The 17,318-nt window shown below is 41.8% G+C and overlaps 2 protein-coding genes across 2 annotated transcripts; one reads left to right on the top strand and one right to left on the bottom strand.

Annotated features, from left to right (window-relative positions):
* Positions 1 to 414: 414 nt before the first annotated feature.
* Positions 415 to 17,117, top strand: METTL9 (methyltransferase 9, His-X-His N1(pi)-histidine). The gene is made up of 5 exons (XM_057380771.1): positions 415 to 744; positions 3,886 to 4,076; positions 6,276 to 6,485; positions 6,903 to 7,087; positions 16,386 to 17,117. The coding sequence occupies exons 1-5, from the start codon at positions 571 to 573 to the stop codon at positions 16,589 to 16,591; spliced, it is 966 nt and encodes a 321-aa protein (XP_057236754.1). The 5' UTR covers positions 415 to 570; the 3' UTR covers positions 16,592 to 17,117.
* Positions 8,862 to 15,796, bottom strand: IGSF6 (immunoglobulin superfamily member 6). Its single transcript, XM_057380772.1, has 6 exons — positions 15,638 to 15,796; positions 13,730 to 14,071; positions 12,753 to 12,859; positions 12,163 to 12,216; positions 11,465 to 11,548; positions 8,862 to 10,349 (listed from the first exon to the last, which is right to left on the bottom strand). The coding sequence occupies exons 1-6, from the start codon at positions 15,702 to 15,704 to the stop codon at positions 10,311 to 10,313; spliced, it is 693 nt and encodes a 230-aa protein (XP_057236755.1). The 5' UTR covers positions 15,705 to 15,796; the 3' UTR covers positions 8,862 to 10,310.
* Positions 17,118 to 17,318: the final 201 nt, after the last annotated feature.

The raw sequence follows: 17,318 nt of genomic DNA, 5'->3' as shown, positions 1-17,318 counted from the left end.
CCCGCTCCCCGATGCTGTTCAGGAACGGTGGTTCTGAGCCGCGGCCTCGTCCCCTCAGTCCTCATCCCCTCAGTCATCCCCTCAGCCCCCCGTCCCCTCATTCCCATCCCCTCACCCCCTCATCCCCGTCCCCTCAGCCCCTCATCCCCTGTCCCCTCATCTCCCATCCCCTCAGCCCGGGTCGCTCTGGGTGACAGGGCGCGCTCGCGGGTGACAGGGCGGCACCGAGCCCGTGCCGAGTCCCGCCCGCCGCTGCCGGCGGTGCCCGGGGCGGGGAGCGAGGAGCGGGGAGCGAGGAGGGGCCGGGCCGTTCCGCCAGCCCGCCCTGCCGTGCCCTGCCCCGCTCCGCTCCGCTCCGCTCCGGTTGGAACGCGGCGCGGCCCCGCCCGGCATTGGCGCGGCGGAGGAGGCAGCCAGGCCCCGGCGTGTCGCAGCCAAGGCGTCCGGGCGGGTTCCGCTGCCGCGGCGGCGCGTTCCGCCCGGAGCGTGAGCGCGGGCCGCGAGCGGAGCCGCCGCTGCCATGGAGCGGGGGGTGGCGGCGGCGCGCGGGGCTGATCGCGCCCCTTCCCCATGAGACTGTGCCTGTGCCGGCTGGGCTGTTACACCCTGCTCCTCTGGCTGCTCGGGACGACGATGTGGGCTGGCCCTGCCCGCTACCTGCGGAGCCCTTTATCCAGGTCCCTCTACGCCAATATGATGGGCAGCCACCGCCAGCCAGCCCCGGGCGCCAGGGAGAACCACCAGGTACAGACAGCCCCGGCGGCGGCCGCCCTGCCCGCCCCTCCCTTCCCTTCCCTTCCATTCCATGCCCTCATGGCTCGGGGGCGGCGCGGGGACCCCCGGCCCGGGGAGCGGTGCCGGGCAGGGTTGGGAGGAGCGGGGAGCGCGCTGAGGGCTGAGGGGCACCGGGCCGGGCAGCGCAGACAAAGAGAGCCGACCGATTGCTCTCGCGGGGAGAAAGTTGCCGTTTGCCCTCGGTGCGGAACGGGGCTGCGGGCTCGGGGGGGCCGGGGCGAGCCCGGTGGTACCGGCGAGGGGAGCGGCACCCAGAGCGGGTCGGGTCGGGGCAGAGCCGCTCCCGGAGAGCTGCAGCCCCGGGCTGAGGATGTGCATTCCGCGTTCTGGACCTGCAGCCCCGGCTGTGGATGTGCATTCCGCGTTCTGGACCTGCAGCCCGGGCTGTGGATGGGCACCCCGGGCTGTGGATGTGGATTCCGCGTTCTGGACCTGCAGCCCGGGCTGTGGATGGGCACCCCCGGTGTTTCCAGCGCACACCCCCGGTTTGTCCGGCCAGCCCTGCCACAGCGCTCCGGGAAGTTTGCCGGTGGTGGTGGTGGTGACGGGGGBCGGCTTGTTGTCACGGTTGTTTGTAATTAGTACCGGTGCGTCTAGAGGAAAACAAAAAAAAAAGTGGGAAACGGAGAAACCCACAGAGGCCTTGGAGCAGTGGTAGGTGGCAAACTGGGAACGAGTTGTTGCGATGTGATCCGATTGCGATAAAAGGTTGGTGCTGTGCTCGGGCACTGTGGCCTCACGGGTCCCTACCTTGTGGAGAAGTTATGGGCTATGCCCTTGTAATGCAATGGTTATGTGATAGATTTCATTTGGAATGTGTTCAGATCCGCACTATGTTTTGGCAAAATGCTGCTGAAAATCTGACAGGAGTTAGAAGGGCTAATAAAACTCTTAGTGCAGAAGGAAGCTGGCAGCTTAATCTAGRTTAAATATGCAGAACCGAGCTAACGAAGAAGACATAGCATAAACATTTGAGTACTGCTGGACAAAGGAAGACCATAATTTTTCCTGCTGATCCATTAGTGCAGCCTTCTGAGTGTTCTGGGTGGGCACTGATACCCAGAACCTTGCTGAGTGATGTATCCCTGGAGTTGAAGGCTTGTGGTCTGCTCTTTGGATCATTCGGGACATAACTACAAAGAGAAGCAGAATTCAGGTTTGCAGGAAGAACTTCCTTCTGGTGAACAAAGAAAATCTGAAAGTCTTTTGTGTTGTTAAAAGCTGTAGTAGAAAGACATGTCAGGGAAATGTGTTGTGGAGGTGCTTGTGTCATTCACAGGTAAATGGTCTGCAGTGGATACTCTCCATCTGTGTTTTATTGGATCTAGATTTTAAATGTAGATATTGATTATTTAGTACATTGAGTRAGGTTTATGAGTTTGTGGGGTAAGCAAGGATTGCATGCTGAGACCCCTGGTACTTTGACTCTCGGCAGTTTTACTGACTTAACTAGTTTTATGTCAATTATTTGAAGTAACTTCTTCTTCCTTTTATTAATATTAGGCAAGAGTTGCAGTGTTTCTAACTTTTATTATAACAAAGGTCTTAGCACAACAATATGAAAAGTATGAGAGATTGACACACTTTCTGTCATGGAACTATGGCCTTTCACATGCTGTCCATGGAGGAAAACAAAAGCAGTTTCTGTTTTGAGGAAGTAGTTCTGGAATTAAGATGTTTCTCACCATTTTTTTTTTYCATTTGAAATTTGCTAGAATTTCTGTTATTCACTAGTGTTTTATAGGTAATTGTCAATAACTTTATTGGCCAAATTAAGTGTGRAAGATCATAGAAGAAGGATGATAAAATCATTGGGTCATTAAGGTTGAAAAMGATCATCAAGTCCAACCTTTGGCCAAATACCACCATGCCCCCTAAACCATGGAGATCTGTGAAAGACACATAATTTTTGGAAACAAGGTGCTGTTAGATATCACCATCGTCCTTCTTCCAGTGCTTATACCAATATTTTCAAGTTTGAAGGATTGTAGGGCTGTTGTTTTTCGGTGGAAATGCAGGAGACAGTTCAGTGCASAACCCCAAGGCTGTGAGCTCAGGTACATCATCCGTGTAGTCACGTTGCTCATGGARCAGAGCCTGTGTTTCCCAAGGCTTTGAAAACATTTCCTTCTGGATTGCAGCACATTGCAAAAGGCAAATCACCTGAGCCTCTCCAAACCTGTTCAGTGTAGTGAGGAGCAGCCTCCTGAGTGAACCTGACACATCCCAGCCTTGGGATCATTTGCTTCTGTCAGGCTCTTGGAATTGCCTTCTGAATGAATGAACAAAGTACGCAAGCTGCTGCTTTAGTGGTTTTTCAGGAACCACTAAGAAGTACTTTTGGGAATGACTGGACTGTGCTGATTCATTTAACCAGTGCTGAGTTGCRGTGAGAACAGACCTGACTGGTAAATCAGCCGTCTCAGGGATCTGCTGTTCAGGGGAAAGGATCACTCACTTGTTGTACCTCCAAGTGTGTTTGAAGTGTGGTTGAGAGCCCGATTGTGCCCGTTGTGCAGGTGGTTTTCAGTCCTAAGCAGCATTAGGTTTGCTCCTGAGCTGAAGGGTGTTCCCCATGGCTTTGAGCTGGTGTTTATGGAGCCCCTGCTCACGGATCTGCAGAAGGGCCTTGGGGCACTCTCTGCTCCCTCTGCTTGTGGCACTGCTGCAGGGAAGCTGCACACACTGGAACAAGAATCCTGTGCATTATGGTTTGCATTACAGTAATAACTGGAAGTTCCATTGTGCTGAACGCTGTGTAAACCTGCAATGAGTGAACATTCCTCTCCCAAGAAGGCAAACAAATGTGATCGGATCAGGATCTGAGAACTAGGGATCTAGTTCTAGGRAATTTATTTTGTAGATATCTTTAAAGTGCAGGGTAATGATTAAAAAAATKAAAAGCACTATTTCATAGCAAGTAATCAGTCTAAGTTAATTTAACCCTGAAGTTTGTTGAAAAGACTGTAGGAAAAACTAAAATTTTGTATTTATGGAAATTGATAAAGCTTCCCATGTATTAATTTTGACTACTTCTGAGTTTACATTACTGAACTTTTTTTTTTAATGATCCTTTATCTCTTTCTCTAGTGGTATGTCTGCAACACAGAGCAGTTGTCTGAATCCCTTCAGCCCATTTTTATCCAGAGTTACCTTGACCAAGGAACACAGATCTTCTTAAACAACAGCATTGAGAAGTCAGGCTGGCTGTTTATCCAGCTCTATCACTCTTTTGTGTCCTCTATTTTTAGCCTTTTTATGTCTAGAACGTCTATCAATGGGTAAGTGAAAAGTTGATCTCAAGCTGCATACAGTTTGGATTTAGAGTTTTCAAGTGTTCAGTCCTACCCCTTGTTCTGTCAGCTCTCCAGAATGTGTAATTTCCCTTTGCTGGTCTGTCAGATGTGAAATGCCCTCCTCTGTTCATCATGCCCAGCCCTGTGAACTGGTGAACCCCATTTCCAGTATGGGGGACAGAGGAGATAATTGCACTTGATAAAAGACAGAGGCTTCTAATTGTATTTTGTAACAATTACTTGCATTAATTTTCTTCTGGCTACAGAGTGTTCTCTGTGTGTCCTCCCTCAGCTTTCTTCCTTCCCCTCTTTGCCCTTTCTCTGTTGCCCCATTATTTCAGTTGCTGTTGTGATTGTCCTGTTGGTGGCTGTGTCCAGCCAGTTCTGTGTTGTACCTAAAGCTCTTTGTGCTGGGTGAGTGTGTGCCTGCCCACTGGAGACCATGGCACGTTCTGAGCAGTGCAGAGCTGCCCAAATGCTGTGTCTGTTAATGCTAATGTGGAATTGTGTCCTTTCTCTCACTCTCTAAGCCAATTCCAGCTCAATTTGTGAATAAGCTGTCCTGGAACAGGTGGCTCCTGATGGAGCATGTTTGACCAGTGAAGCATCAGCAAAGCAGGAAAACATCAGTTGRTCAAACAATGTTGTTCTGTTCTTATTGCATCAGTTGCAGGAGAGTTTGGCTGTTCATGGGTGCTTTAATGGTTTTTTTTCAGACAATTCAGTGCTTTTTTGCTCAGCTCACCCCATTCAGACACATATTTAACAGATTATCAGTTTTGACCTTATGAAGAATGCATTTTTTCCTGCAGTATCCCCACCTCTGCACCTGCTACATACTTGTGCACAGTCTGATACAAGAGAGGAGCTGTCTACTGGGGCTAGRAAAATAGTCTTTTCCCTTATTTTCTACCCAGATGACTTTATGAGCTTCCCTGTGGTGTTCTTAGTTATGTGTAGCTTTATATAAAGGTTCCTTTGGTCTCTTCTTCCTTTCTCTTCCATTTTTTTTTTCAAAGGCTCTTCAGGGCTTTGAATAACACCTCATAATGCTGTTAGGAATAATAGCTATGAGCCAATTACAGTGTGGACTGACACATGTGCTGCAAGGGGGCTCTRCTTAAATTGGATGTAGTCTGTTTATTTTTATACATTTGATATCCTGCTTAGTTTCTTCTCTATGACTTYGTATACTCTATCCTTTTTGTTTCTTTGGGTTTTAGTACAGTCAGTCTTTGCTAGGCCACCTCCTTTTCTCATTTTTTATTCTGTGAGTCTTTTTATCTCTGTTTACCTTTTTTCTGTTTGTTTCATTTTCCYGTTCATTGTCTTTAAGTTTACCTTGCTATCCAACAGGAGTTTAAAGAATAGTATTTATCTACCTGCAGTCTATTACTGACCAGTTCTTTTTCCTCTGCTTGTTCTTCTGACTGTTTCATCACTGAATTCTGCAGTGACAGCTGAGATGTGTCACTGTGTAGTCTTCAAACAGTTATGGGMGGGTATGTCACTGACTTGATCCATGAGGAATCCAACTGTCACCTCTCCCCAATTCCTTAATGAGTTGTCTATTTTCTATTCCACAGCTTTTCATGTTGAATGCAGGATCTGCAGATAGCAGCAAAAACCATTGTARCACAGAATTTAAAAAATCTCTTTTGCCCCTCCAGCAGTGTTACCCCCATCCTTTCTTTCAATCTGTTCCCTGTCTTCCCTCCTTGTTCCACATCCTATTCCTCATTCATTGTGCATGCTTCTGTGTCTGCAGCCATTTTATTTCCTCTGTTATTTCATCTTGGCTTTTTTTTAAGGTAGGTGGCAGAGATTCAAATCTGCAAATGTGACAAATAAGGTTCAGTCTTTATCTTTTCTTCTCTTTCTCTCCCCCCTCCTTTTTTTTTTCTCTTTTTTATTAATGCAATCATTTTCTTGAGCTGCACCCCATGAGCTCTTCCTTTACCTAATCAAATTCCTTCTGGAATCTTAACCACAGTAACTGCATGTGGCTCTGTGTTTGATCTCTGATGAGTGCAAGGCAAGTTGAACTGGATTTAAAACTTACCTGAGCAGTGACTTTGTCTACTATTATGTGTGACCTGTTCCTGCCAAAGCACATTCTAAATTTCTTCAGTGTCTGTCTTAAAGTTTGTACAAAATTGGTCATTTCTCATTTTTGCATTTCAGGCTGTTGGGACGGGGCTCAATGTTTGTGTTTTCCCCAGAACAATTTCAAAGACTGCTTAAAATAAATCCTGAATGGAAATCCCACAGACTTCTTGATTTAGGGGCTGGGGATGGAGAAGTCACTAAAGTCATGAGTCCTCACTTTGAAGAAATCTATGCCACTGAATTGTCTGAAACTATGATATGGCAGCTTCAGAAGAAGAAATACAGGTATTGTACTGAATACTCCCTACATCCTTCGTATCAGACATTACAGTAATCTGTTTGTAACTTAATGAGTGTTTACTATTTCCAGTCAATTCCTTTATTGTTTGATTGTTGTGGAAAAGGTTAACTTGTACAAAAGCAGGAAAACAAACACATCTAATGTTCCCCCTTATCAGTGTTGGTTTTTGTTTCCTTTCTTGCCTGTTGTGTATCAGGCACTATAAATGTTYATAGGGCTGGATGTGTGGCCATACTGATCATTGATTTAGTTTTTTTTTCCAAAAGACCAGAAGGGATCATGTTTGCCTCTTCTAAATGTTGACCTTCCCTGCACTGTCAGCACATCCACAGGGGATTTTTGTGCTTCTGTCTGAAATCAGCTCATTTTAACAGACTGTGTCGCTCTCTGTCCTTTCGCAGGGTGCTTGGTATAAATGAATGGCAGAACACAGGGTTTCAGTATGATGTTATCAGCTGTTTGAATTTGCTGGATCGYTGTGATCAACCTCTGACTGTATTAAAAGATATCAGAAGTGTCCTGGAGCCAACCAGAGGCAGAGTCATCCTGGCACTGGTTCTGCCATTTCACCCCTATGTGGAAAATGGTAAGTGCATGGATTAACAGCTGTTTAGGCAGGTCAAGAAAACATTTGTAGGATCTAGTATCCCAAAGCAAATGTTTAATAAATGACATGTTTGTATTTGAGTTTTTACAAATAACTAGTACAGGGCATGTTCAGAAGTATGAATAGGCCACATGATGTAAGCTCTGTCCTTAACTCCCAGCACACATTGTTGGCACCAACAAAAAGCTCAAATTTGGAAGATCCTGTTCTGCAAGGTCCCACATTTCAGCTGTGTGAACATGGGAAAGCTGGTCCCTGATTAGGGCCTTCACCTACAGATGACCCCAGTTGTCTCTAGTGACCAAGTGACAAAACCATGGAAGCTTCTAATGCTGAATTGAGCAGTTCAGGTCCAGCTATTTCAAGTGTTTCAGATGAATCTCCCCTAAAAATTCATGGAGAGATAACTTTCACTTTCCAACATGAGGTCTCAAAGTAAAATACAGACTTCTGCTAATACAAAGTACTAACCTCTATTAATTTTATATTGATTTATACTGTACTAGTAWCAGGAATAAAAAAGCAAAGTTCAGTACCAGAACCCAGTTATTTACCCTACTTGGATTTTACAGAAATACATGAGAGATTTTCACATTAATCCGTCCTTATGGCTAAACTTCAGAAGAGACTAGAAACACTTTTTATATGCCYGTGATTGTGGATTCAGGCTGAAGCACCCTGAAGGTGGTTTGAATTCCAGGAGGCTGATGTTCATCAGTCATTGTTTGGACTCTGCTTCTCCTTGAGTGTTAAGACTTGTCTGTGGAAAGGCATGGATGCAGAATATACAGAACTAATCATGTTCTGGCAATCACAAATGCATCAAACTGAATCTGATTTTCTCTTTTTACGTGCCAGTGGTATTTTGGTGGGAGAAGAGAGAAGTTTTAAGTATAAGAAACAGTGCCATCAGATGAAGAATTACTTAAAATACTGTATTTGAACTCGTAATTTTGTAACTATTTTGAAAAGTAGTGTGTCTTCAATTAGACTTGGGGCTTGACTTAGGCATTGGTAGAGTATTTCAAGCATATTTGGTTACGACTTACTGTTCCTATAATGTAGAACAATATGACTTTATGAATTTTCCCTTGAAGAAATTCCAAATACCAGYAGTGTCTTTCTAATCTCTCACTGGCACATTAGAACCAAAAAATGAGAAATGCTTTTTTTTGTGTGCCTTCAAAACTCTGTGCAATTGTTTCACAATCATTATTGCACTCCCACATCTGCTTTTGTGCATTTCGTTGGATAACCCCATAACAGACCAAGTACAAYTCCCCAGCTCAACAGGAGGGGGTTAAGTTATGGAACAAACTATTCTAAGTCCACTTAAAATCCTTCATCATTAATCTCCCARCATAGACTGGGAGGAGAATAGAGAGTTAAATTTATAAATTGCAAGGGACTGGAAACCTGTTCTGTGATTGTTGGATGCAGTCATTCCTAACTTGTTGAAAGTTGAAATACTGTTGTAAGATGATTTGTGAACCAATGTCATAATTTTATTCATGGTTCTGACTTGGCAGATGAGTCACTTGCTGAAGGCAGTTTTGTTCCCTTGAAAACAGGCTCAGTTTCTGTTTGCCAGGATTATGGACATGGACCCATTTAAACTTCTTTACACAATGCAGGTTTGCACACACAAGTGTTACAGATTTCCAATTTAAGATTTGTTTAACTGTACACTAAAGAAACAGACAATGAACTGTCAGACTGTCTTCATGATCTAAAAAACATTTTAGAATTTCAGTATTTTCATTCAGCTGTTCTACATAATAATGCATTTTAAAAATAGCTATGTACATATGTTTTGTATATAACAAAACTATACTTGGAACATTCAAAGAGGAGAATGTTTTGTGGCTCAAGTAATTTCTTGTAGCAGCTCATTAAAACCAGCTTGGACCCATGTAGTGAAACTTTTGAATTTTGTAAAGGGACAACAAATGGAAAAGAGTTGGGGCAGGTAAGGTGATAGAKCCATAAATAGAAGTGGAGAAATTATTTTATTCAAAATGAGCTATTTGGGTTCTTACATGCAGTATAATGGGATGGTAATGGTGGAAGCTGTCTCTGTGAATAATATAAAACCTGCTCTAAGAGAACAAAGCAAGGTGGAGGAGGAATTGGAATAGAGAGCTGTGCTCACTGTTTGTGGAATGACAGTGACACCTAGAGTCCAGAGGAGCTTCACCATCAATTCTCTCTGGGGTTTTTCAGTTTWATTTCACCATGCAGAACAATTAGGAATGCATTTATTGCAAGGGTCTAAATTTGGCAAGGGAGCCCAGTGAATCATAAGGTATTAGACCAGTCATGGAGAACAAGTATTACCACAAATTTAGGTTTTTAATAGGKATCTCATAGAGACATCTAAGGATCCTTTGTATTTCCTAACACAGACAGAAAAAGTCATTATGGGATAATACAGGACTGGACTGGTGTTTCTGTAAAATAAAAATGGCATGCCATAGTTCAGAAGTAGTGAACATGGGGAGCCTGGGAGTGTGAAATTTTCTTGTTGAACCTATTAATATCCTTGTGATTGATTGACAGGGATGAGAAGGCAAAGATGTGTTCTCCATTCTCCTGAAATACTAATGATTGAGCTGGAAACCCAGTAGTGTGTAAGATGTCTGTGTTTATATTGTCAGTTTTTTCTGCTTGCCTCTCTAATCCACAGCTTTTGCTCTGTTGAAGCTGCTGTTAAGGCTCATTAACTGTTGGTCTGTAAATGTTACATTGATAACTATCCCATTACCATGACCAAACCCAGAATTTCACCCATGAAATGAGTTTATTTTCTGTTGCTGTCAATTATCAAACATCTTTTGCAAATGCTTAATTCATGTAAAACTAATACATGTAAGTTTACGTAAAAAGAAAATAGAAGACATAGAGTTTAAATCTAAACTGAAAAAGGAAACTTTTATGAAGCATCAGCAGTTGTCTTATGAAGGTGAAGTCTTTTCCCAGGGTTCTTATTCTTGCAGAATGGAAAACGGAATATGTAACACAGACATAAGGTACAAATCACTTGTTTCAGGTGATCTCTTTAGAAAATACTCTTGAAGAACACTGCCCTGCAAGGTTTTGTCCTCTCCCTTTAAAGCAAAGGAATCTGTGAGGAAGCTAAACTTCTCACCTGTTCCTTTGCTTGCACAAGAACTAATGAACAAATGTGAAGTGCTGCACRTGCTCATCTGTTCTGATAAACAGTGTCATCTTCCAAATCATCCTAGGGAAAAAAGGGTTTCGTTACTGAGGTGATTTTTTTCTTTTTTGAGGCAAACTCCATTCTGTTACTGTTCAGTAAAATCCTTTCTCCCTTCTAATGCAGTTGGTTTTGTCCATGTGRTATCTACAGGATTCAGAACATGTTCCTTACCCTCTTGGCTTTTCCTATTCTCCAGGGAGCACAGAGGCAGTAAAACACAGCCCATATTTTCATATCTGAGTGYTCAAACCAAGGACCAGGTCATGTCAGCAGGGACTTGAAGTCTTAAAAGGGGTAATTACAGAGGAAAATTATTGGATCTGTGTGGAAATAAATGAAGTAAAATGTATAGGGGAGAAGTGCTTGACATTGTTCTGTGTTTCATTTGGTTCCTCCTTGCATCTCTGAATGGCCTCCGTGCTTAGAATATGAAAGGATTACCATTGTTTCTCAAGAGAAGCAAGATTTTTCAAGCAAGATTTTGAAGCCATTTTCTTTGCTTGCAAATACATGTGACTTCTAAAGTTGTGTGGTTTGGTTTTGGGTGTTGKKTTTTTTTTTAAATCCTTTACATGGCGCTTGTGAAATGATTGTCATGTGAGACTTGAAGGCATAAATTTGGCATGATGAAGTAAGCTGTGTGGCTTTACCCACTGATGTTGAATACTTAGTTTAGTCTCTGTGTGCTGAGGCAGAGGAAATAGCTTTAAGAATATTGTAGAGCTTTTGTAATAGGTTTGTTGTGTTTCTGTCCCCTACTCTGGGTTAAGGGAGCGAGAGGAACTGCACAAGAAATATTTTGCAAACATGACCTGTTAATAGCTCCAGGCATTTTACTGAACAGTCCAGAACCAGATTTCTTCTTGGCAAAATRCAAACTTCTGGCAGTTTTATTTTTAAATGCACAATTTTAAAAGGGGTGTGTGTGCATATAAATATACACACACATWTGAATATATATATGTAATTGTATGCATATTGCCATTTAGAATGCTTTATAGTGTCTTTGGCTGTCATTCAGAATACTTTCCTTAAATCTCTATCAACTTTAAAAGGAAATTCACCCAATATGCTCCTAAAACCTTTTGGTTTCTCTTTTTCCCCATAAATTTAGGTATTTGTAGGTGGATACTCACAGGTTGTTGGCAGTTTTGAGCATATCTCTGCTTCTGAAGTTCTTGAGCAATTGCTTGAAAAATTTTTCGGCCACTGTTTATTTTCTGCAAATTATTTAAAATATTTTGGTTCAGTGCAACATTTTGAGTTGGAGGAAATCTTTTTCTACCTTTTGTGATTCATTTTACCTGGCTATGTCTTTGGGAATGTTACTAAGTAGCATACAATTTGGCAAGCAGAAGGGTTTTAAATTAGACTATTACTGTGTTACTTAACATATACACTTTCTTTAATGGATATTTAAATGCATGGCTTCTGCTTTTTACACAAGGATAAATAGTGACAGAGGTTCTTAATAGACTTGTTTTAAACACATTAGAGCTTACATGAATCGATCATTGAAAGAAACAGAAAATTAATATCAAAACCTGGTTTTGTCAGAAGTTTGAACAAAATTTACTTAAAACATAAAGGATACAGTGTATTAGAGATGGCCTTTACAGAGATTAACTTCACTGTGTATCCAATGTGTTAAAATAATTAGTCAAGTATAAATTCATAACTAGTTTTGTACACATCTGAAAGGAAACCTTAACAGCTCGGAATGTTTCTTTAATGGAACCATTAACTAATCACAAATTTGATGCTCAATATACTTTAAAAAGACAAAAAAAAGAAGCTCTGAATTGCAGACAAAGGAATTAAAGTGGTAACATACACAGTTCTCTCTTTTTTGGTCTCTCCCACATTTCTTTCGCAGCTTTGGTTTTAACTGGAGGGAGGGAAAACAGATAAAAAAGCAATTAAAATACAAGATGAGAAGTTAGCAGAGCAGTTAAAATTGTTGCCCTTTTGTAGTGTCAGTTTGTGGGTAAGTGTTGCACTAGATCAGCTTATACCATTGGAAAAATCAGAGTTTTCACACGTGTAAAGCCTTTTTCAGTTTCTTGTAGTACAGGCTGCAAGTATTTTTGCTTTGAGTACAGTGGGGCCTACTTGAAACACTATTTAATTCTCAAAAAGGAAGTGACATCACTGATCCATTTTTTTTCCCCTGCAGAAGGCTTGTTTAATTTCTCACACTGTACTCTTCACTCTGTACCTTCCCTTGTAAAGAAAAGCAAAAAATGAGAAAGCCAGTCCTGTCTTTGTGCTTGGACAGTGGTCACTACAGGAAAGAACCRTTTTCCCATATCATACCAGTAAGGTTAGGAAATCTAAAAATGTGTTTTTATTCCCCTTATGGAGATGTTAAAACTGCACTGATTTACAAAATGAACAAAACCAGAAAAGTCATTTTGAGCCTACCTTGTAGACWGCAAAGGATGTGAACACAGCAGAGCTGTACAGGAACAGTAAGGAYGAGACAACGATCATGGAGATGAGTTTTCCATTGCTGTGCTGCTTCCCTGATCCTTGATTAAAAATGAGTGTTACAATAAAGAGCAGTTCTGATTCACATCATTTTTTAAGACTCTGCATTCCAGCCCCCTTTCTCTGAGGAATTAAAAAACCTTATACCCATCAATATTTTTCTGGCTCATTTTCAGTCTAAATTCCTTAGTGGCATCATTTGCTTTTTATTTGCTCATAAATTTGCAAGGGCAATGGTGACCTGTTAGTTTTGATTACAGGCCCTTTCTTTAGGGATAGAGAGAGAATGGAATCCAGTTTTCTATTCTTGTAAAGGTGTATCTGAATAAAGCTCACAGGCTTCTGTTCAGAAATGGAATTAGAGGAAGGAAAGAATATAGAGGAAGTAATAATCCACCTGAGTGTTTCTGGGGTTTTTTTCTGTTTTAGACATGTAAAACTGAAATGTAGTTACTGAAGTTTCATCACTTTCTCAACTAGAAGGCAAGTGATAGAAAGGTTTAAAACCTTTTTCTCAGGTTGGGAGAGTGAATCCCCAAATCTGAGACCCTGCACACTCTTGCACATACTTCTACTAAATGTCTGTTTCTCTACTTCCCATTTTTCTGTTGATGCTTCCTTTCTGACAGCCATGAAAGTCTTTATGTAGGGGGATGTTGATTATGGTTAGGCAGCACAAGTACAAAACTTCTTTCTTTTGTTGAATTCTAGAGTCATCTTCATCATRTAACAGAGCTGCCTAATTAGCAAARGAGGTTTTGCTATTAACAACTTAATATAGTTCTACCATTCCTGATGGGTTTGTTGGTATTTTCATCTTAAATGTCATTCTTGAGAGTAAAAAGAGASTATTTAGAAAGGATAATTTACTTCTTCTAAGATGCTTCATTAAGAAGGAATGAACRACTGACCTGTTACCATTAGTACTGTTCCATCTCCTGTTTGTTTAGAAAGGGGTGAAGCTGAGTCTGAAAATGCTATTCCACAGATATAAACACCGTTGTCCTCAACAGTCAGATCTTTGATCTCAAGTAAAATGTTCTTTTCTGATGAATATACTTTGTACTTCTGATGATCTGTGCATGCCGGAGTACACAAATCCTGATGTGTATTCGTTAGAAAGCGAAACCACAGAACTTCTGGTGGGGATGAGGAGCATTCAGAAGCAGAGAATGTGCATGGCAGGGACACRTTGTTCACGGAGGAGTCAGCTTCCTGGAAGCGGGGTTGTGTTACAGTGACTCGGCAGGTACCTGCAACACCGGTGAGGTGAAAGTTGGTAATGTCAGCGACAGCTGAAAAGCAAGTACAGTCTAAAAAGAAAAAACTACTTCTGCTTCATTCAAGAAAAGGCGGGAGGAAAGGCGAAAACCAGCCATTTTTCAAGCTAGAAATGGTTAAGGTTGTTTTCAGCAAACTTTGTTTTTAGATAATCCCTACAGCTTGTACGTGGGTTCATTTAACACTTCTGTCTACGGGGTAATGCATTTGGCTTTCTATTTTCTGACAAAATAGAGAAGATTGGGAGGTCTGAAGCAGTGTCAATGTTTCCTTTGGCCCTGGAGACGACCAGAAGAATAGTTTGTGCTGTTCCCTGCCTGAGATTTAGTCCTGCATGTTTGGGGGTACTGGGCAGTGTGTGATGTAAGTGCAGGTCTCAGTGGAGCAATTCTGCAGGGTTTTCTCTCTCCTCCACTGGTACTGCTTTGAGTCAAGCCAGACAACCTGAAGGGAGGTCATGGAAATGTCATAAATCAAGACATTTATAATTTAGCAACTTCATAACATTGATTAGAATTCACAATAGTTCCTAGACATTCTTCYACTTCATCACATATATTGACTATAGGTTTCTAAGAATAATAGTGCATGTTAGATCTGCCATTTAAAAATGTGTGCAGAGAAAACGGGAAGGTTAATCAGAGAAGAGCATTCTAATTAAGGAACTAAAATGCGTGGTTTAATGTGACTAGTCTGAAAGATTTTTTAAAACCTCCTTATTGAAATCCATACTGTAAATTCTGGTTTAGTATATTTAATTTTGTTTGAATAAATTGTGTAGTTACTTAAACTATGACATTGAGATGATTGCCGTGAGAATAAAGATACTATCTAAACAGCATTCTTTTGTGCTTGCCAAAAAATAACAAATTAGAAAATAAATAAACTGAAGTTTCTTAGTGCACTGCTGATACACAATTTATAAAGCTGCCCATGGTGGACAATTAGCATTGTCCCTTCATCATTTTTCTCACCAAATCCAATCAGATTCAAGTGTCCTGACTTCTATAAGAATGAATTTAAACTGATTCTGTGTCAGGTCCATATCAGAGCCATTCCACAGCAGCTACAGGAATGTGAAGATTCGAAATTGTGGGTGTCCTTTCCCCCTGTGTGGTGAAAGGCAGCAGCTTGTGCTTCTGCAGCTGCTCCCATTTTCCACCCTGTCCACAGGCTCTGGTGTCCTTGCAGAGCAGAATCCACAACCTCAGGTCATGGAGGTGCTGCCTGCTGAACCCAAACCCTCCTCCCAAACAAGCACAGTTGCTCTGAAACCAGGCTGCTGCTGGGAAATTCAGCAGGGTTTGATCCAGAAATCACAGGTTACAGGAGCATTTCAGACTTTAGGAAGAAAAAAGCATTTGCTGGCAGTTGYGTACTTTGGAAGTTACTTGAAGATRSMRRAAWTWARWTGATTTTCAGCAAAACTTTTCACTGCTTTTATTTTATAGCTGTGTTGCAAATCATAACCACAAAATTCTCAGTCTTGTTTAACTATTGTTACATGAGAAAATGTAAGAARCTTTAAAAAGTCTTACCAGCACCATACAGGATCCAGTCAAACACCAGCACCAGCACGTTCTTGAAATTGTTGAAAGATGCCATTTCTTGTATCTGTCTGGAAATGAATCTTCTTAAAGGAAAAGGAACTTAGAAAATGTTTGGAGTTGCAAAACTGTCACAAGATGTAGAACTTCCTGTTTAGAAGGGTGTTTACTACTGCATTTGGCAAACTGGTTAAAGGTACAGACTAAACCCGAAAGCTTTTATTTGTTGTGGGTGACACTACTTCCTTCAATATTTCATTGGATATCACAAAAACACATTTTCCAGCATGCTACAGGTGGCCAGCTTCTTAATTTTATATGAGCCTAAGCAGCCTTTACCAGATCAGCTGGTACGTGGCCACTGMAGGCCAGAGTAGTCATCCATTGTAATGTGGTGATCTACTGGGGAAAGCTTCAGAGCAAATCATCATTTTCAGCTTGCTGACTCCACTGAAATTACCTCTGTCCCTGATAGCTGGACAGCGGCCTCACTAGGGGAAGTTACCTTTTAGCCACTCTTGGAACTTTTAGTGAAAAATGGAACAAAAGGAAACCTTAAAGAAGCTGCTTCAGCAGGGATAAACGAGAACTGATCTTGCAACAGGTCTACAAGTGACTTGGTGCCCTCCTGTGTGGAGTGGAACGGAGGGTAATCAGTGTAATTATGCTTTCTGTAAGAAAATGCAGCACACAATGAAGTGTTCTTYGTAATTGAACCAAAGCTGTTCTGTTTTCTCAGTAGGTGGCAAGTGGGAAAAGCCCTCAGAAGTTTTGGAAATCAAAGGGCGCACTTGGGAAGAGCAGGTGAACAGCCTTCCAGAAGTTTTCAGTAAAGCTGGTTTTGCCATCGAGGCTTTCACCAGACTGCCCTACCTCTGTGAAGGGGACATGTACAATGACTACTACGTGCTGGATGATGCTGTCTTCGTCCTCAAGCCAGTGTAAGCCTGTGTGAAGYACAGCTCCACATCTAAGCCAAGAAGCAGCCTCTGAGAGAGGGTTTTGATTTATGGTTACTTAAAGGGAGGGAATTTTGGGATTGCCATGCTAAATAAAGACCGTGTAAGAAATTGAAAGGCCAAAATACTAATGTATTTCTTTGTAGTGTGATTGGGGCGGGTGGGGGAAGGTTGTTTTTTAAACGGACTCCTCAGCGGAGAATTTCTTTTTTACCAGCTTTTAAACCAACATTGCACTCTGAAATCCAGCAGCAATGGGGGATATTTTTTTATACTTACCTGCAACAGGGATCATATCCAAACAATAGCAATAGTCTTAATAATGGTGAAACGGATACAGTGTGAACTGGTGTGAAAGAAATCAAGCAAAATCTGGCAATAAAGTTATCCATTCAGTTCAAGCCTTGCTGAATAAAAACTGTTGAAATGGATAATCTTCCATGCTAAGTTACTTTTTCTCTTACTGTCATTCTTCACGTTTTTAATCATGCTAATAAACTTTTTTGAGATGACTTTTGCATCAACTTGTGTTCATTTTTTGTAATCATAGCCATGCTTATCTGCAGCAACAGCTCTTTGTGTTGAGAATCAAGCTTTCACTGGCAGCACAACCTTGCATTTATTTAAACAGCATTTAATTATTGTTTAATGAGATAACAGTGCACAAAAAATATATCACTTTTGGCTCCTTCATGGTCTTCCCTCTCAAAGCC

The sequence above is a fragment of the Malurus melanocephalus genome, unplaced genomic scaffold (assembly GCF_030028575.1).
Source record: "Malurus melanocephalus ecotype Western Australia unplaced genomic scaffold, MMel_1.1 scaffold_471, whole genome shotgun sequence".
Lineage (NCBI taxonomy): Eukaryota > Metazoa > Chordata > Aves > Passeriformes > Maluridae > Malurus > Malurus melanocephalus.
This window is presented reverse-complemented; position numbering and strand designations above follow the sequence as displayed.